Raw genomic sequence first — 20,804 nt, 5'->3', positions numbered from 1 at the left:
CCCCTGTGATTTGAGTTCACTTCCTCTACCATCCCTGTGATTTGAGTTCACTTCCTCTACCATCCCTGTGATTTGAGTTCACTTCCTCTACCATCCCTGTGATTTGAGTTCACTTCCTGTACCATCCCTGTGATTTGAGTTCACTTCCTCTACCGTCCCTGTGATTTGAGTTCACTTGCTATTCTTCAAGACAAAATGCCAAACCGGCTTTATAAGTTTGTTGTCATAAGTTGTCCACTCACTCAGATCCCTTTGTTTCCTCTGCATGGAGATATGACGTTGCAGACTTCATCCAGCATTGCTTACTGATTGTGCCATTCATTTCATCTTATTACCTCTGCTTAACCTTTATCTTACATGAATCCATGACAGTGCTGTGACACAGAGCAGCCTGCAACACATGACACTACACTGTAAAAAATATCCGTGCATTCAGCGGTAAAATTCTGGTAAACAGTGCAGGTAAATTGCCTTCTCTTATAAAATGACAATTTACCTTAAATTTCACAGCAAATTACCTTCAAACTAAAAATAAGAAAATATGTTTATTTTTACAGAACATTTCCTTTAAAAAAAAAAACAGTTTTTTTTGTATTAAAAAAGTAAAAACATATTTTTCCTTTGTTTTAACAGACCACATTTCTTTAAAAAAAACACGGGCAGCGTTGACGGTTACATACATGGTTCAATGCATGGTTATCGTAGCCTGTGAAGTAAATCTGAAGCGATATTATTCTAGTTGAAGCTTGCTGTGGCTGTGACGGCGATGTAACGCATATAAACTCTTTTTTATTAAGAGTTCATTTGCTGAAGTTTCCTAATCATGTGTTTTTATGATATTTTACTGTCAATGTTAGTTTTTTAAATCTCTAAAACAGTGTAACCTAATGTATGTTAATCTATATAATCTATATAACCTCTGCCCCCATTTCCTTCAAAGACCTTTTGCTTGTTTTTTTCTACTTTCATTTGAAATATGCTTGCAGACCCCAGGCAAAAAACATCTCCAACACATAAAGAAGCAGCTCTCTCAAGAACTGAGCAAAGCAGAATGCAGTTTGAAATGTGTCTTCGATGCCCTCCTCCAACATACCCCAACTCTCTGGAGCGTGGTGGTGTCATTTGGGTGAAATATTACCATGGTTTAAAATGTGCTTTTAGCAGCTTTCTTAATAAATTGAGAACTTTAGGGGACTGATAATAATTTTTACAATGTTTTTTTTTTTTTTTTTTTTTTTTACAGTTACTCAGCTATTGCAATTTGCAAATAGATACATAAATAAATAAATAGTGATAGTGCATGAATCAGAAGAGCGCTTCGATCCCAGCGCTTGATTAACACTATTGCTCACTCATGTTTAGCAGAACCAGGCTTGGTACTGAGCAAGGAGTCTCTTTCAGGGTAACAGAAGAGCTGGTAAACGGGACACTAGCCAACGATCACGCATGCCTGGTTTACAAACTGATATCCCAGCTTCCATACATACAGTACAGTATGTAGGTTGCATTGGGCACAATGTGTTTGTTATTTTGCCAGATTGAAAGCGTTCCCTTTTTACACAGTATGTAACTACTTCCATGAACCTGATAGTAAACTGTAGTGTATGTATTGTGAGCATATACTCCATTTCACACTGTTGCATATACAGTATGAGACGTAACTGTCAAATTTGTGTGGAGATCGACTCTTAGTGATAATAATCACGGGTCGGCAACTTGTCTGTACACGTACACGCACACGCATGTCCGTGAAAAGAGTTATCGGTGTCCGTTTTGTTTGTCCGTGGTCAAGATATATTTTTTGTTTGGTTGTTTTTTTAAATGCCGGTCACCCAGTGCATAGGTGAGGGTTATTTGAGTAGTAGTAGTAGTGAATAATATAAATAATAATAATAATAATAATAATAATATAATAAATATAGTATAAATTTATTATACAAAACACATAAAATAACATATTAAGAGGGGCATTTTCTTGGTTGTTGGCAACATTTCGAAGGGTTTAATTATTAATTTATAAAATAATAATAATAACAAATGTAGCCGTATCGTTTTGAAATCCTTTTGGATTATATTCTAACAAATACACTGTTATAACGGAGCATGGAGGGGTAGCCTCGAAAGCAAAGTCAAGCAGGGCTGGAGCCGTGGCGACTGTGCTGTTCATCCCTGCGCCCTAAATGCGCCCCGACCCATAGTGGACACGGTAGTCCACCTTAAATCAGGGTCGACCGAGCGCAGCAGAATGGAACAGTCCACTTTCCAGAGTAAGTGTACGCCCGGTTTAACAAACGTCGGTGTAATAGGACATAATACCATAAGAAACGCGCTGATCCCTGAAATACAGTTACACTTAATAAATAAATCAATGTAATTTTTCAGTGAAACGCCCTGTATGACGAGCGCCGTTGAGCGATGCACCCCCGTGTTACAGAGCGCACCCCTGTGAGGTCGTTCTATTTATAGTGTCAGCTGTTGCAATATAAAGATTCGTGTGTGTTTGTTTCACTGCGGAGAGCAGAGAGGAAGTGCAGTTCTGAGCCGGCGTTATTCTTCTTGGTATTATTAGTATTATTAGTATTATTATTAGTAGTATTCTTACTCTCCATGTGAAAGAAAGCCGGCTCTGTGATGGCTGCAGCAGGATTCGACAGGGGTTAATCGGGCTGCTGCTGCATGCTGTAATCGGGTAAGTTATTTATCGGTTCAGGAAGCTGCCGTTCTGTATTATGAGTAATAATGGAGGATGGAATGAACGCTACGGCATGCTGGTATATGCAGCTTTCATTTTTCGATGAGGTTTTGCTGTGTTGTTGAGAATATTTTAACTATGTATTATATACACATAATAATAATAATAATAATAATAATAATAATAATAATAATAATATACATATATATTTATTTTTTGTTTTATTAAGTTCAAAGTAAAATAAATAAATAAATAAATAAATGCAACATGATTTAAAAAGTTTAGGCTATATATAAACGAAACTCTCCCGAAGGATGACGTGTGGTACAGAACCCTTACTGTGATGTTTCAGTCAGTAATTCATAATCACTCTGCACTTGTAATTTGTGTATTAGTTATACTGTTAGACAAGCACTGTACTCGTAAGAAGAAACGGAATAATAAACCACTGTGCAAATATCTGTACATTTTACTTTTCTTAATACAGTGGACCGTGTATTCCTAATTCGCTGGCCACAAGTGAAGGAGCAGTTGTGTGTTTGAAATGGCTCGTTTTGAACGCAGTCAATAGGCCCGCACCGCGGTATGCTTTTCATTGTTATTCTGATTGACAGCGAATGAATGTTAACCCACACTTCCAAACTCTGCTTCAGCACGTCGAGTGACGTGCGACGGTAGCTAGTAACAGAAAGCCTTGCTGTTATTGAACCGATATTAAAATTGCACACTGTGTCCACTTGGCAACAGTAACACGGTTTCAGGGAAACGAATTCTGCAATCGTTAATCGTAATAAACAAGGCGGCACCGTGCAGCAGCAGGAGTTCTGAGCAGTCCTAGAAGGGGCTCCCTATGGCTGTTCTAACAGTCCTGCACTGTATATAGCGGCCGTGTTTTGTTTTTGGTGAGTGTGAAATACAGATGTTGCTATTGGCAGTGTAGTTGGTCGTGGCTGAAAGCTGACACATACAGTATCCCCAGAGCCAACACAACCATGCTTAATTATGCGCAGCTACAGTCGGGCAGTGAACATGAGGTGAACTAGTTCAGGCGCCCACCACTCTGAATACCTTAGTTGTTGTCCTAAGTGTTTTGTTAAACCGTTGGACAAAATAGATAATCCATCGTGCCTTGAATGTGTTATAGAAACAGTGCTCATCGTAGCCAATGTACACATTAAAACCAGTAGTTTTTCCAATTTACCACAAACCTCAAATTATAAATAGTAGTGTACATGTGTTAGGGAAAAGGGCATTCTAATTCAGTGAGGTCCTGTCTGCTCTTCAGTAGTATAGTGCATTCTAATTCAGTGAGGTCCTGTCTCCTCTTCAGTAGTATAGTGCATTCTAATTCAGTGAGGTCCTGTCTCCTCTTCAGTAGTATAGTGCATTCTAATTCAGTGAGGTCCTGTCTCCTCTTCAGTAGTATAGTGCATTCTAATTCAGTGAGGTCCTGTCTCCTCTTCAGTAGTACAGTGCATTCTAATTCAGTGAGGTCCTGTCTCCTCTTCAGTAGTACAGTGCATTCTAATTCAGTGAGGTCCTGTCTGCTCTTCAGTAGTACAGTGCATTCTAATTCAGTGAGGTCCTGTCTGCTCTTCAGTAGTATAGTGCATTCTAATTCAGTGAGGTCCTGTCTCCTCTTCAGTAGTACAGTGCATTCTAATTCAGTGAGGTCCTGTCTCCTCTTCAGTAGTACAGTGCATTCTAATTCAGTGAGGTCCTGTCTGCTCTTCAGTAGTATAGTGCATTCTAATTCAGTGAGGTCCTGTCTCCTCTTCAGTAGTATAGTGCATTCTAATTCAGTGAGGTCCTGTCTCCTCTTCAGTAGTATAGTGCATTCTAATTCAGTGAGGTCCTGTCTCCTCTTCAGTAGTACAGTGCATTCTAATTCAGTGAGGTCCTGTCTCCTCTTCAGTAGTACAGTGCATTCTAATTCAGTGAGGTCCTGTCTGCTCTTCAGTAGTATAGTGCATTCTAATTCAGTGAGGTCCTGTCTGCTCTTCAGTAGTATAGTGCATTCTAATTCAGTGAGGTCCTGTCTGCTCTTCAGTAGTACAGTGCATTCTAATTCAGTGAGGTCCTGTCTGCTCTTCAGTAGTACAGTGCATTCTAATTCAGTGAGGTCCTGTCTGCTCTTCAGTAGTACAGTGCATTCTAATTCAGTGAGGTCCTGTCTGCTCTTCAGTAGTACAGTGCATTCTAATTCAGTGAGGTCCTGTCTGCTCTTCAGTAGTACAGTGCATTCTAATTCAGTGAGGTCCTGTCTGCTCTTCAGTAGTACAGTGCATTCTAATTCAGTGAGATCCTGTCTGCTCTTCAGTAGTATAGTGCATTCTAATTCAGTGAGATCCTGTCTCCTCTTCAGTAGTATAGTGCATTCTAATTCAGTGAGATCCTGTCTCCTCTTCAGTAGTATAGTGCATTCTAATTCAGTGAGGTCCTGTCTCCTCTTCAGTAGTACAGTGCATTCTAATTCAGTGAGGTCCTGTCTGCTCTTCAGTAGTATAGTGCATTCTAATTCAGTGAGGTCCTGTCTGCTCTTCAGTAGTACAGTGCATTCTAATTCAGTGAGGTCCTGTCTGCTCTTCAGTAGTATAGTGCATTCTAATTCAGTGAGGTCCTGTCTGCTCTTCAGTAGTATAGTGCATTCTAATTCAGTGAGGTCCTGTCTGCTCTTCAGTAGTACAGTGCATTCTAATTCAGTGAGGTCCTGTCTCCTCTTCAGTAGTACAGTGCATTCTAATTCAGTGAGATCCTGTCTGCTCTTCAGTAGTACAGTGCATTCTAATTCAGTGAGGTCCTGTCTCCTCTTCAGTAGTATAGTGCGTTCTAATTCAGTGAGAGACTATCTGCTCTTCAGTAGTATATTGGAAACTGACAGAAGGTGTTGTATATTTTTAGCTCTGTACCCAGGGCTGCCACTCTGGCAGGATCTCCCTTTGTGCCTGGGTATACTGCTGCTTCTATCCAGTCCTTAGAGCAGAGAGGACCGAAGCACTAGGAGCGTAACTGGAGTGACTTCCATAGTACCAGGTTTGCCCACCTGTGCTGCAGTTGCCATGGATGGCATGGTCGTGCAGGGTCCACAGCTCCACACCTCCTCCGGTGTTCGCTACGAACTTGCTCTTAATGGATGGTTTTGCTTTAATTGCTGTTCCCATGAGTAGCATTGCTCTTCCTGTTCTTGGCTGTGATGTGCTGTTGCTTGTGTTGCGAGAGGAAGCTGCCTGTTTCCTGCCATTGTGTGCTGAAGGAAAAGCAGTTGTCAAAGTATGAGGCCGTTTCCTACAGGCTCCAGAACGTTTTACTAGGGGTTTGTCAATCTTTACCCACGGGGTGTTATCACAAAGCTGTTCTATTGAGAACATTAATTAGCATCAGGATGATCTGTCAGACTGCTTGGATGTGTAGATATGTATTGAGGAGGAGCTGTTTTTTGAAACGAGGCCCTTTGAAACCTTGATGAGGGCGTGGGAGTTGAGCAAGGGTGCTGTCTGCTGTGCACCGGATCTCGTTCTGTTCGAGTGCCATTCTCTGTTTACACTGCGGCATATCTAAAATGCAGGAACTTCAGCAGGAGCCACCTGAATAAATGCTGAACATTAAAACGACAGGGAACATTCTGTCTTTACTGCAAAACATTATTATATTAAAAAAATTAAAAGCCAAGGAAAAGCCACAATTGCAAAGTACAGTAATCCATGTGTCTAGACCAGGCTTCCTGGCCGTCTCGCTGCCCTGCTGAAGGCTCAGAAAAGCTCCCTTTCTGTAGCATGTACAGGCAATGGCTTGAGTCACCTGGAATGCATTCAGATTGATCCTGCTACACCAACATGCATTAGGGAACTCTTATAATGAGGTTGGCTTCTGTATGCTTTATTACTGCCAAGCAAGGTGCACAATGTGATTTATTTCTTAACCTCTAACTGTAAAGTGTTACAGTTTAGCAGCTGCGGTTGAAGAGCCATGGAAAGCTCTAATCTGTTGGCTAATAGAGGCATCAGAAGCACTCGCTGCAGACTGCTGAAAACAGGCTCCCAGGAGGAGGAGGTTAATTGCCCTGCTGTGTTTTGTGTTGCAGGTGTACTGTAGCCATGGCAACGAGCGCGGTTCCAAGCGACAACCTTCCTACTTACAAACTGGTGGTGGTGGGGGACGGAGGCGTTGGGAAGAGCGCGCTTACCATTCAGTTTTTCCAGAAGATCTTTGTACCCGATTACGACCCAACGATAGAAGACTCCTATTTGAAGCACACAGAGATCGATGGGCAGTGGGCGATACTTGATGGTGAGTTCCTTTATCTGCACGCCGTAATCTAACCTTATTCACAGGTGCCTCGCTAGCCCTAGGATTTTAATTATGGTGCCGCTATCTGTGTAGCAGATTTATTAAGGTATCAAACGGCAAAACGAAGAGAAACTGTGCTAAACTGCATGCAGTGTTAGAAGAACATATTTGCACACAGTCATTATAGTTCTTGTTATGCAGTACTTTTTAACAGGTGTACTGAGGATTCAGTATAAAAGTTGCCCATAATAAAAGCACAGCAAAGTGTAATAAAGCGCAGTGAAAGCATTGCTGAGCACAGAGAGCTACGGTAAAGCATATTAATAAGCATATTAAGTTGCTTAATTGCATAAGAAACATAAAGCACTATAGTTCTAAATACAGGTCGCACAGTACAGTAAATAAGCAATGAAAAGAAACAGCATTTACTGTTGCAGCACATCAGATTAAATGCAGATCATTCCCGGATGAGGTAAGGATGTGTTGAAATGTAACACCCAGCTTGCTTGCTTGCATGCACGTCTGTCAGTGTGATGTCATCAGCTATAAATACAAAACAAGAGTCTGTTATGGGAATGCTGTTGGGAGGTTCACATTGGGGTTGGGCTGCTGTAAATGATCTGGGTTTGTCTTTCTTTTGCAGCCTTTTATTGTCCTGATTTATCTGAAAGGCAAGTTGCAGTTTCACATGTTCAAATGTATTCTAATAAAACAGGACGTAGAACCCTTGAGATTTATATCGCATTTACCAAGGGGGTCCTCGCAAAAAATAACATTATAAAACCAGTGAGGGAAAAAGTAGACAAAAACCCTTCAAACAATCCTAAAAACAGTAATACAAAATTAAAAGCATAACAAAATTAATATAAAACAATTCCATTTGATAAGATCCTGGTCATAGTCAGGATTTGCAACAGTTAGCAAATCGGCCTGCTGTTTGAGATTTATATCAAAACATTTGCACAGTGTTGTTTATAAAAGTAACATTTCTGGACTTTATCAGCTAAGAAGGTAAAGTATGCGCTAACCACACTTACTGAAGATCATCTCGAGACACTGACCGCAGGCCCAGTTCCCCAGACACCTCAATAGTGTGCAGCTGAATATCTTTATTTACCAAAATATGAAACGCTACAGTTAACGTGTTGGGAAGCTAAGTGTTAACAATTCATCAATAAAAAAATAAAAAAACTGTCCCACAAAATAACTGACCGACTTTCAAACCTGTGTACTCTGCTTCAGTGATAAACGTCTAATGGAAAGCAGGACCTAACTAACCCACAGGGGTTACAGTGTTACTGAAAAAACAACAACCTGGAGCAGTATGACTTGTGTGGTGGAATTGCATTGTATTGAGGAGTGACGTGGCAGCTGCTACAATGCGATTGCAACAGCTGTACAGCCTTCTTATTCAGGCCTGGCAGCCAGTTATCCAGTTAAGGCAGAGCCAGGAAACCACAGAACCGTCAGCTTCTCCTCCATAACATGTAAACCCATCACTCATGAGAGGGAAACTAACAAGTATCTATACAGCAATCTATATAGCAACTGCATCAGAAAGAAACTAAACAAGAATCTATACAGCAATCTATACAGCAACTGAATCAGAAAGAAACTAGATAAGAATCTATACAGCAATCTATACAGCAACTGAATCAGAAAGAAACTAGACAAGAATCTATACAGCAATCTATACAGCAATCTATACAGCAACTGAATCAGAAAGAAACTAGACAAGAATCTATACAGCAATCTATACAGCAACTGAATCAGAAAGAAACTAGACAAGAATCTATACAGCAATCTAGACAGCAACTGCATCAGAAAGAAACTAGACAAGAATCTATACAGCAATCTATACAGCAACTGAATCAGAAAGAAACTAGACAAGAATCTATACAGCAACTGCATCAGAAAGAAACTAGACAAGAATCTATACAGCAATCTATACAGCAACTGAATCAGAAAGAAACTAGACAAGAATCTATACAGCAATCTATACAGCAACTGAATCAGAAAGAAACTAGACAAGAATCTATACAGCAATCTATACAGCAACTGAATCAGAAAGAAACTAGACAAGAATCTATACAGCAATCTATACAGCAACTGAATCAGAAAGAAACTAGACAAGAATCTATACAGCAATCTATACAGCAACTGAATCAGAAACTAGAAACTAGACAGCAATCTATACAGCAATCTATACAAGAATCTATACAATCTATACAGCAACTGAATCAGAAAGAAACTATACAAGAATCTATACAGCAATCTATACAGCAACTGAATCAGAAAGAAACTAGACAAGAATCTATACAGCAATCTATACAGCAACTGAATCAGAAAGAAACTAAACAAGAATCTATACAGCAATCTATACAGCAACTGCATCAGAAAGAAACTAGACAAGAATCTATACAGCAATCTATACAGCAACTGAATCAGAAAGAATCTAGACAAGACTCTCTACAGCAATCTATACAGCAACTGAATCAGAAAGAAACTAGACAAGAATCTATACAGCAATCTATACAGCAACTGAATCAGAAAGAAACTAGACAAGAATCTATACAGCAATCTATACAGCAACTGAATCAGAAAGAAACTAGACAAGAATCTATACAGCAATCTATACAGCAACTGAATCAGAAAGAAACTAGACAAGAATCTATACAGCAATCTATACAGCAACTGAATCAGAAAGAAACTAGACAAGAATCTATACAGCAATCTATACAGCAACTGAATCAGAAAGAAACTAGACAAGAATCTATACAGCAATCTATACAGCAACTGAATCAGAAAGAAACTAGACAAGAATCTATACAGCAATCTATACAGCAACTGAATCAGAAAGAAACTAGACAAGAATCTATACAGCAATCTATACAGCAACTGAATCAGAAAGAAACTAGACAAGAATCTATACAGCAATCTATACAGCAACTGAATCAGAAAGAAACTAGACAAGAATCTATACATCAGAAAGAAACAGCAAGAATCTATACAGCAACTGAATCAGAAAGAAACTAGACAAGAATCTATACAGCAATCTATACAGCAACTGAATCAGAAAGAAACTAGACAAGAATCTATACAGCAATCTATACAGCAACTGAATCAGAAAGAAACTAGACAAGAATCTATACAGCAATCTATACAGCAACTGAATCAGAAAGAAACTAGACAAGAATCTATACAGCAATCTATACAGCAACTGAATCAGAAAGAAACTAGACAAGAATCTATACAGCAATCTATACAGCAACTGAATCAGAAAGAAACTAAACAAGAATCTATACAGCAATCTATACAGCAACTGAATCAGAAAGAAACTAGACAAGAATCTATACAGCAACTGCAACTGAATCAGAAAGAAACTAGACAAGAATCTATACAGCAATCTATACAGCAACTGAATCAGAAAGAATCTAGACAAGACTCTCTACAGCAATCTATACAGCAACTGAATCAGAAAGAAACTAGACAAGAATCTATACAGCAATCTATACAGCAACTGAATCAGAAAGAAACTAGACAAGAATCTATACAGCAATCTATACAGCAACTGAATCAGAAAGAAACTAGACAAGAATCTATACAGCAATCTATACAGCAACTGAATCAGAAAGAAACTAGACAAGAATCTATACAGCAATCTATACAGCAACTGAATCAGAAAGAAACTAGACAAGAATCTATACAGCAATCTATACAGCAACTGAATCAGAAAGAAACTAAACAAGAATCTATAGAGCAATCTGTAGAGCAATCTATACAGCAACTGAATCAGAAAGAAACTAGACAAGAATCTATACAGCAATCTATACAGCAACTGAATCAGAAAGAAACTAGACAAGAATCTATACAGCAATCTATACAGCAACTGAATCAGAAAGAAACTAAACAAGAATCTATACAGCAATCTATACAGCAACTGAATCAGAAAGAAACTAGACAAGAATCTATACAGCAATCTATACAGCAACTGAATCAGAAAGAAACTAGACAAGAATCTATACAGCAATCTATACAGCAACTGAATCAGAAAGAAACTAGACAGCAATCTATACAGCAATCAGAAAGAAACTAGACAAGAATCTGTACAGAAATCTATACAGCAATCTATACAGCAATCTATAACAACTGAATCAGCAAGAAACTAGACAAGAATCTATACAGCAATCTATACAGCAACTGCATCAGAAACAAACTAGACAAGTATCTATACAGCAATCTATACAGCAACGGAATCAGAAAAGGGCGCTCCTGCCTGACCAACCTCGTAGACTTCTTCAAAGAAGTCACTGCAACGACGGACACAGAGACCCAATGACATCATAGACTTCCAAGAAGCCCTTGACAATGAGTCACGTGAAAGGCTATTCCTCAAGCTAACCAAGACAGTCATACTACACTACAATCAACGACACATACGAAAGGGAGCGACGGACACAGAGACCCAATGACATCATAGACTTCCAAGAAGCCCTTGACAATGAGTCACGTGAAAGGCTATTCCTCAAGCTGCAGTCTGTGGGAAACAAGCTAGTGCATGTGAGTGGATACAGAGCTGGTTAAAACAGAAGAAGCAGAGAAGAGTTGAGATAATTAACCCAAACCACGACCAGAGGACACAGTTAGAAATGAAGTGGAGACTTAGAACAAAGGGAAGGAGACTCTTCTTCACACAGAGTGGTGAGGGGATGGAATGGGTTACCTAGTCATGTTGCTGAAGGAGGCTCTTCTTCACACATAGAGTGGTGAGGGGATGGAATGGGTTACCTAGTCATGTTGCTGAAGGAGACTCTTCTTCACACACAGAGTGGTGAGGGGATGGAATGGGTTACCTAGTCATGTTGCTGAAGGAGACTCTTCTTCACACAGAGAGTGGTGAGGGGATGGAATGGGTTACCTAGTCATGTTGCTGAAGGAGAATCTTCTTCACACACAGAGTGGTGAGGGGATGGAATGGGTTACCTAGTCATGTTGCTGAAGGAGGCTCTTCTTCACACACAGAGTGGTGAGGGGATGGAATGGGTTACCTAGTCATGTTGCTGAAGGAGACTCTTCTTCACACAGAGTGGTGAGGGGATGGAATGGGTTACCTAGTCATGTTGCTAAAGGAGACTCTTCTTCACACAGAGTGGTGAGGGGATAGAATGGGTTACTTAGTCATGTTGCTGAAGGAGACTCTTCTTCACACAAAGAGTGGTGATGGGTTCGATGGGCTACAATTAGTCCTGCTGGATCCTTTTAGACCCAACTTGTCAAAATTCGGAGATCAGTCAGTCTCTAGGAACCGGACGAGTTCAGATGGTCTACCTCTCATTTGTAAATATTCTTATGTTATGGATAGTGACTAATTAGAAAATACTGATACTGATTAAAAGAAAAGAAGATGCTTGCAAGAACAGTAGTTCACTAAAATAACTTGTATAAGAAGTATTCATTTGCATTTATTGCTATACATGCTTACTGGGCTTGCATATAAAACTGTGATTGAAAAATGAAAATGCAGGAGGCAGAGTCTATATAATTCAATTCATCCTGAAGAAATAACTTCGCAAGGGAGTAGAAACAGCAAATGAATTAGCAAATCAAATTCTGCGTTTCCCTGTGGCATGTAAAACACAATGCACTTTCTGTTATCTCCCACCAGTAGTACTGAACATCTGCAAAGGGCTTATTTAAAGGCGTTAGTGAAGGAACTTTGAAAACACATACTTTATGTTCTCAGCTGATTAAGTGACCGTACACTACATTCTCACACAGCTTAGCCTTCAGCGATATCTGTTGCTAATGGCAGGTTTGGCAACACCCTTGAAAACATGCAGGCTCCTTTTGTTATTGAGGCCAGTGACACTTCTGCTGCTATTGCAGCAATGGAATGTAATACTCTTTACAGCAGTATAAAGAGAAGAAAGGGATGATTTGCTCTTTTTGAACGTGATGATCACAAAATTATTTTCTAGGAAATACCTTTAGCTGACATATTTTCACAATTGGCTTGTATGCATAACCTTTTGAATGAAGATGTTTCTGTTTTAGACCTGTATGAGACACTACAGCTACTGTAATGTAAAAGTAATGGCCACCTCAACTGCCCAGTCCCCAGCCTTTGAAACCCCTGGATCTGCCTCTCCGTGCGGTACGATCAAGTGTCCTCCTCTAAACCTTGCTACCACTGAAGGAGCGCCTGCAAGGGTGTTTTGAAAAGCATTCATGAATTTGAGCAGCGTTAATTCAGTTTGCAAAGGTGCCAGTTCTCCTGCACTGTACAGCAGTTACGATTTACAAAGCTGTTGAATCTGGTATTCTGTATCATCACTCTCTGCCTTTCAATGAATCGAACATCCTAAATTCTGTATGGGAGGGTGTTGTATCATTTGCAATGGAATTAGAGGAATAGGACCGTTCCGGGTATGGTGCCTACCTTTGCGTGCTGGCTCAGCCAGGTACTGTACACAGGGACCCTGTGTAAGTGATTGCAGGTGTGCATTCTTTGTGGTAAGTCCACCTAACACACTTGCTCATGGACAGGCTGCACAGCTTGGACATGCTTTATTTGGGATGGCAGGATCTCTTCATGGTGTTCTTCTTCTCTTCTCTCCCCCAGTGCTGGACACAGCGGGACAGGAGGAGTTCAGCGCGATGAGGGAGCAGTACATGAGGACGGGCGATGGATTCCTCATAGTGTACTCGGTGACAGACAAAGCAAGCTTTGAGCACGTTGACCGATTCCACCAGCTCATTCTCAGAGTCAAAGACAGGTACGAACAGACAAAGCAAGCTTCGAGCACATTGACCCATTCCACCAGCTTATTCTAAGTGTCCCTATGTGAAGTGGATCAGGAAGCGTTTCCTCCAGGGCTGTCCCTGTGTGAAGCGGATCAGGAAGCGTTTCCTCCAGGGCTGTCCCTGTGTGAAGCGGATCAGGAAGCGTTTCCTCCAGGGCTGTCTCTGTGTGAAGCGGATCAGGAAGCGTTTCCTCCAGGGCTTTCCCTGTGTGAAGCGGATCAGGAAGCGTTTCCTCTAGGGCTTTCCCTGTGTGAAGCGGATCAGGAAGCGTTTCCTCTAGGGCTGTCCCTGTGTGAAGCGGATCAGGAAGCGTTTCCTCTAGGGCTGTCCCTGTGTGAAGCGGATCAGGAAGCGTTTCCTCCAGGGCTGTCTCTGTGTGAAGCAGATCAGGAAGCGTTTCCTCCAGGGCTGTCTCTGTGTGTAGCGGATATGCCATGCTGCTTGTAGTCTGCCTGCGTCAACTTTACACAGCCAGTCGCTACATTAGAAAGTTTCTGTTTTCTTTGAAACATCCTTTTACCATCACATTACATTTCTAGTTTACGTCATGAGCCTTATATTACATTTCAGGGGGTTCTCTCTCTCTCTCCTCTCTCTCTCCACACACTGAATGCCTTTGCAATGTTCATTATTGTCAGGTACTGGGTATTCCCCTCTTTTTGTGACAATGCACAACATCCCCTTTGAGTATTTGTTATTTATTGGGGTCTCTTTAACCCTGATGCTGAAATGCCTGTACATATTCTTCTCTTCTCCAGGGAATCCTTTCCAATGATACTGGTTGCCAACAAAGTAGATTTAGTGCACTTAAGAAAAGTTACAAGTGAGCAGGGCAAAGAAATGGCAGCTAAACATAACGTAAGTACACCATGCTTCATGCATTTTACGGAACTGATCGGTACTTGACTAAATCCACACAATCAAAAGGATACCACTATTTGCATTGTCAGAGTTAGGGGCCGTCTCAAAAGTCCATCATTTATTTACTGATCGACTATTGCTGTTCCTGAAACGTCTTGAATTTGGATCTGCATGTTAACCACTGAGCCAACAGATTATTTTGTGGAAACTTAACTAGAAATAATACAAATATACCTTTCTGCTTGATTTAAATGTTTTAATAATTTCAGATCATTTTCTACATACCAACAATCACTGTATAACTACCTGATAGTCTTTTGCAGCCCTGCTATCTGTCAGTACAGATGTGAATTTCATTATGCACTTGAAGGCATTCTGTTATATTAGGGTTACACACAGAAGGGTTGCTCTTATCAGTGGTAGTGACAGCTGCTATGCTGTTTTCCAGGAGTATGAGGCAACTTGGAATACATCTATGAAATTAAAACGATTCTGCAGCTATACACTGGCCACATGAAACAAGGCACAGCATGGCTGTGAAACTCGGCTGTCTGCTAATAGTGTTAGCACCGTGTACTGAAGCGAGGGCAATTTTATAAACGAGTTTATTCCTCTTTGACAGTTTGACTTGATTGAAATCATCTTGTAATGTTTCTGACGGTGGATTTCCACAAACCTCCCAAATGTACACAGTGGCATCCCCGTGTAAGGAGACTCTGCATGTTTTGATCGAAGATCTGATTTAATCATTTGCCAATAGATCTGGAAGGAGAGTTAATTTTCTCCAAATGATAACTAATGTTTCTTTTTGCTTTTTCATTGTTTACAGATTCCATACATAGAAACGAGTGCTAAGGACCCTCCAAGTAATGTTGACAAAGCATTTCACGACCTTGTCAGGGTAATCCGGTAAGTCACCACTCTGCAGATCTTTGCGTAAACACAGATGAGTCTAATCACTTAAACACAGATGAGTCTAATCACTTAAACACAGATGAGTCTAATCACTTAAACACAGATGAGTCTAATCACTTAAACACAGATGAGTCTAATCACTTAAACACAGATGAGTCTAATCACTTAAACACAGATGAGTCTAATCAGTTAAACACAGATGAGTCTAATCACTTAAACACAGATGAGTATAATCACTTAAACACAGATGAGTCTAATCACTTAAACACAGATGAGTCTAATCACTTAAACACAGATGAGTATAATCACTTAAACACAGATGAGTATAATCACTTAAACACAGATGAGTATAATCACTTAAACACAGATGAGTATAATCAGTTAAACACAGATGAGTATAATCACTTAAACACAGATGAGTATAATCACTTAAACACAGATGAGTCTAATCACTTAAACACAGATGAGTCTAATCACTTAAACACAGATGAGTATAATCACTTAAACACAGATGGGTCTAATCACTTAAACACAGATGAGTCTAATCACTTAAACACAGATGAGTCTAATCACTTAAACACAAATCGGTTGCCTAAATGACTAGGGATCTAAATGCCATTTTGCTGCTTTAAATTATCATTATCAATGATCTGAAAATGAAGCATCTAGCAGTGCACGTCTGTCCCTTTAATTTATTTCCATCTGTAAAAATCTGCACATAGTTATATAGGTGCAATATTTAGACCCCATGACTTTGAAATCAACTAATAGACCACTGAATGCGTGCTGTACTGAAAGGGTTAAAACTAACAAAGTAGCATTCTTCAGGGCTGGGGGAGACCGAGCCCCTGAAATCACCCTGCTTCCCCTCTTCAGCTGACATTGTGCTTCTGGAGAGAAGCAGTGCCAGATTCCATGCTGCCAGTGCAAGGACAGTGCCATTCTGGTCAGCTGCTTCTTCCAGCATTGTGTATATGTTCATATTTATTCATTTAAAACATGTACTGTGTCGTTTCCTTTTTATTTTGAGAGCCCCTGCTCTTTAGCTGACTTTCTTCCGTTTTTAAAAATGTATTTTTTGTTTTGCATGATTTAAAAATAATAATATTAATAAAAAAATAAATAAATACAAACAGCTGGTTTCACAGATTCCGATTAGCACAGCCAGACCTGAAGTAACATTGGATAGTCCAAGATTTGAAACTAGCTGTAGTATTTTGTCACTTAAAAAAAAAAAAAATCATGAAACTGAGAGTCATTGAAGTACTGTTTGTTACTGGGATCACATGTGTCCCACCTGAATGAAGTTTGCAATGCTCAATAGATTGCGCTGATGTGGTGAATGGCAGTGGCAATGCTCTCTGGGGATTTGTGGACAGTATTTTAATCCTCAGAGTCAATATCAATATACCCCGTTTCCTTAATGTTACGAGTGATTGTCTGCAGCACTCCGTGGGTTAAAACTGGAATGAGGATTTTGTGCGTAGATCAGGAAGAAATATGCTAGAAAGCCAAGAAATCCCAGAATAAGCTTTGCTTTGTTTTTAACCCTGGTTTCCATTGGGTTTCCCGTTCCACCTTATTTCATTGGAGGAGATTATATCTGATATCAAACACAGGCGCGGACCCCCTGATAAAAGCACAAAACAACTTTTTTTTTTTCTTTTTTTTTTTTCAAAAGTTAATTTTTCTGGAATAAACACTGTTTATGAATTCCAAACTATTTTATTCTTCATAAAAAAAAAAAAAAAAAATGAAATATCTTATTTAAGTTATAACTTTGTGAATGTCGCTAATGATAAAAAAAAAAAAAAACAAGCAACCTGCAAGTAGAGCACTGGTGCTCTTGACAGTTCTTTTGAAAGATAGAACTGTCTGTGTGTGTGTGTGTGTGTGTGTGTGTGTGTGTGTGTGTGTGTGTGTGTGTGTGTGTGTGTGTGTGTGTGTGTGTGTGTGTGTGTGTGTGTGTGTGTGTGTGTGTCTGTGTGTGTGTGTGTGTCTGTGTGTGTTGGAAAGAAATCGAAGAATGGAGAAAGTAATCCAAAACAAATAACCATCGGCTCCTTGTTTCTCTTAGGCAAGAAATACCAGAGAAAAGCCACAAGATGAAAAAGAAAAGGAAGTGGCGTGGGGAGCGAGCGAGCGGCTCTCACAGACTGCAGTGTGCCATCTTGTGACAGAGCAGAGCAGGCACCTCGCTTCAAAACAAAAAAAGAACATTGGAATGCCTGCTGATTTGTGCTGCTTCTAACTGAGGATGAGAGAGAGAGAGAGAGAGAGAGAGAGAGAGAGAGAGCGCCAGTCTCGCTCCTCCAGCTGAGCTGCCCTGACCACAGACAAGTGTCAGCATACACAATGCAGTATTCCTCAAGGAGAGAAAGATGAAGTAACGTGACTGAACTGGTTTAATAAAATACTGAGTGATTTCAGGTGTTAGAGTATAGTCTAGCTGTCCTAGCAGCGCTTGCACCCTTGTGTTTTTCATCATTATCCAGCTGAAACAGTATCAACATATAATTGATTTTTTTAATGAATTCACATTTGCGTACTTGCATTACCATTTCTTATTTATGTAATGGCACACACACTGTACTTGTGCCTCTGTAGCCATTTCACAGGGGCAGCTGTTTGGAAGAGACTGCTATTCGAATGCCCCCGTTTTCACATTCTACTCTGAAGAAAAGTAAACGAATGCTGGAGAAAAATAAAAGAAAGTGGCTGTTTGTATTAGGGTCAGAATCGTGCCAAAAATAGTGAAGTGAAATGAAATGAAATTTGAACGGCAGAAGGAATTCCAGCGGGCGTGGGACTCCAGACATTGTGTCAAATCTTGGAAAGTTGCCAGCATGTAACCTACAACCTACAACTTCTCAGTTTTCTAACAAGACTGCACTTTTGCTGTGGTGGAAGTGTGCAAAGTGTTTCATTGCATTTTTTAAAGTAAATACTATACAGCTCAAACAGTTTTTAATTGAGATCAGAACAATGAACTATTTCCAGACTTTCATGGATGTACTCATACATTCTGTATGAGATGCAAAGGACTGTGTTTCTCTGTGTGTGATTCCCTAACCTCTCAACTGTCCTATTATTAATGTTTTTGTTGTTGTTGTCCTGTGACATAATTTGCATTTTAGTCCAATTTCCTTGGAGTGCCAGATTGTTTGCAGAACATGGTGGAACAAAGTAAAAGCAAGTGATCGTTTGTGTGTGCTGTAACAGGAGCCCTACCTCAGAGCAGGCTGGCGGTGCAGCCCACACAGCTGAGCCTCCCTCTTACATACTGGGTGTGCTCTGTTTCTGTTCGGGACCACGATGAGGTTCAGAGGCATGGGGTTTCCAAACAAGCTTGGATCGTTTCTTCTGTATCAGTAAATTCCTTTTTCGTTACTCCATCCAGTTTCAATTATGATTTTGTAATTGGCACTCCAGTCAATAACAGCGGGGGACACAAAAGCAGCTGGTTTGTTTTGATCTGTGCCCAGGCCAGGCAGTGCATGGAGCAGCGGTTATGCATGAGTTTGCAACATTTAAACCCATTTCATATTTCCATTGCTGCACGTCCAGCAAAGGCACATATCGTACAACAAAACTGCAGCGAGAGGTTGGGTATGTTGGTAATGCTTTTACTAATTTCCCATTAATGTGCCGATGTACTGTGCAGCTTCCCAAATGAGAAGTCATGTTCAAGCCAGGGAACTCCGGGTTTGCCACATACAGCATACAGAGTTGCCTCGCCTGTGATTGTGTGGAGAGCGAGGAGGGTCAGTAGACACTGCACAGCAAACCCAGCTTTGGTTGATCCTTCCAAATTCATCTTAATTTCAATGCAATGAGTTCCAGATGTAGAGCGCTTTCCCATGTGCAAGTGTTGCTTCTCATAGTACCGTCAATATTGCCACTCTGTTACCAGGCACATCAGCAGTTACTGTGGCTTCACTGGGCCAGGGCCAGTGTGTAGCCTCTGAACCTGTTCCTGGTGCACACTGGAGATATCTGATAAATCTAGATATCGGGGGTAGAGGGTTTTTAAAAAGTAATGATCTAGACCATTATTACTTGTTTGCCAGCAGCACAGCAGAATGCCCTCCAGTCCTCTCCGCCCTCCGCGACGATACTATTGCGATAATAAAGGTCATGTTGTAATTTCTCAGAAGTACATTCTGTCCTCTCATATATTCATTATAATTAGGGCTTCTGTTTTTCTGATTTATTCATTTCAGTTTTCGGTGCTTATTTTGAGCAATCTTCGAGTTTTACGTAAGTCGTTGTTTTTTTTGTTTTTCACTTTTTAAATACAGTGAAATTATTAGTTTTGGTTACTAATCAAAAAGCTTTTTCTATCAAAGTACGTGTAACAGTAACTGGACAGTACTTGCACACTGTAGTTGTCAATTCTTTCCTTTGCTGTCTCCCACAACAAACTCCTTATGGTCACGGGCACATTCTTCTGGGGGGGAGGGGGCATTGTGGTTTTACCAGGGTCCTTGTTTTCCTAATCCTGCCTACTCTTACCTACGTAAAATTGGGTTAAATCTCAATTAGCATAGTGGTCTTATTTTTTTCAGCTGTGGTTTGTAACATGACCCACCCACCTACTGTGTAGACCACATGTTTTTCTGGTCATTTGTTTGCCCCCACATAAACCAACAGAGGAGCCCTCTTAGTACTGTGTGCTGTTACATGTGGGTGGAGCCGAAGTGCTCGATGGTGAACAGTAATTTTGCCAGAGGCTCAGACTGTGAATTCAGTGTGCTGATGAGCTGGGAACTTGAACCCACAGCGCTGAGCTGTCATCCCTCACTTCTAAATGCTTTCTGCAGCTTCTTTCAAATTCTGAGGTAGTTATACACAGACTCGTTATTTAAAAAGCAAACAAAGCTATACGTCCCCAAGGGAATATAACAAGACAATGTGTGAGGGGCATGAGAAGAGGAACAGACCCTCAAACAAAATGAACTGGAGCTTGGGATTTTCTAGCAGAGCAGAGGCTGGATGTTCCATTGACGGCAAAGGCTGTGCATTAATGCTGTACAGTGCTTGTACATTTGCTGTGACCTTTGGTTAACAACATGATTTTCTATCAAAAAATGGTTTGAATGCAAGAGGTGAGACATACACTAAAGCAGAAGCAGAGAATCACATACAGAAATGACCCTGTGGAGACCTGAGATCAATAAGAACACTATGCTACGTTCTTAGGACTATTTTAAATGTAACATTCACTGCCAAGGGTAGCACTGAA

At 40.4% G+C, this 20,804-nt stretch overlaps 1 protein-coding gene across 1 annotated transcript; it reads left to right on the top strand.

The window, feature by feature from the left end:
• The first annotated feature begins 2,492 nt into the window (after positions 1 to 2,492).
• On the top strand, positions 2,493 to 19,710 carry LOC121322484 (ras-related protein M-Ras). Its single transcript, XM_041262542.1, has 6 exons — positions 2,493 to 2,689; positions 6,774 to 6,979; positions 13,602 to 13,755; positions 14,542 to 14,641; positions 15,474 to 15,553; positions 17,637 to 19,710. Exons 2-6 carry the CDS (start codon positions 6,787 to 6,789, stop codon positions 17,734 to 17,736), a joined length of 627 nt encoding a protein of 208 aa, XP_041118476.1. The 5' UTR covers positions 2,493 to 2,689; positions 6,774 to 6,786; the 3' UTR covers positions 17,737 to 19,710.
• The last annotated feature ends 1,094 nt before the right edge of the window (positions 19,711 to 20,804 follow it).

The sequence above is a fragment of the Polyodon spathula genome, chromosome 10, assembly GCF_017654505.1.
Source record: "Polyodon spathula isolate WHYD16114869_AA chromosome 10, ASM1765450v1, whole genome shotgun sequence".
NCBI lineage: Eukaryota > Metazoa > Chordata > Actinopteri > Acipenseriformes > Polyodontidae > Polyodon > Polyodon spathula.
This window is presented reverse-complemented; position numbering and strand designations above follow the sequence as displayed.

Coding starts and splice junctions, on each gene's coding strand:
- LOC121322484 (XM_041262542.1), top strand. CDS start 6,787: ATGGCAACGAGCGCGGTTCCAAGCGACAACCTTCCTACTTACAAACTG. Junction 14,642..15,473: donor AAATGGCAGCTAAACATAAC/GTAAGTACACCA, acceptor CATTGTTTACAG/ATTCCATACATAGAAACGAG. Junction 15,554..17,636: donor GACCTTGTCAGGGTAATCCG/GTAAGTCACCAC, acceptor TGTTTCTCTTAG/GCAAGAAATACCAGAGAAAA.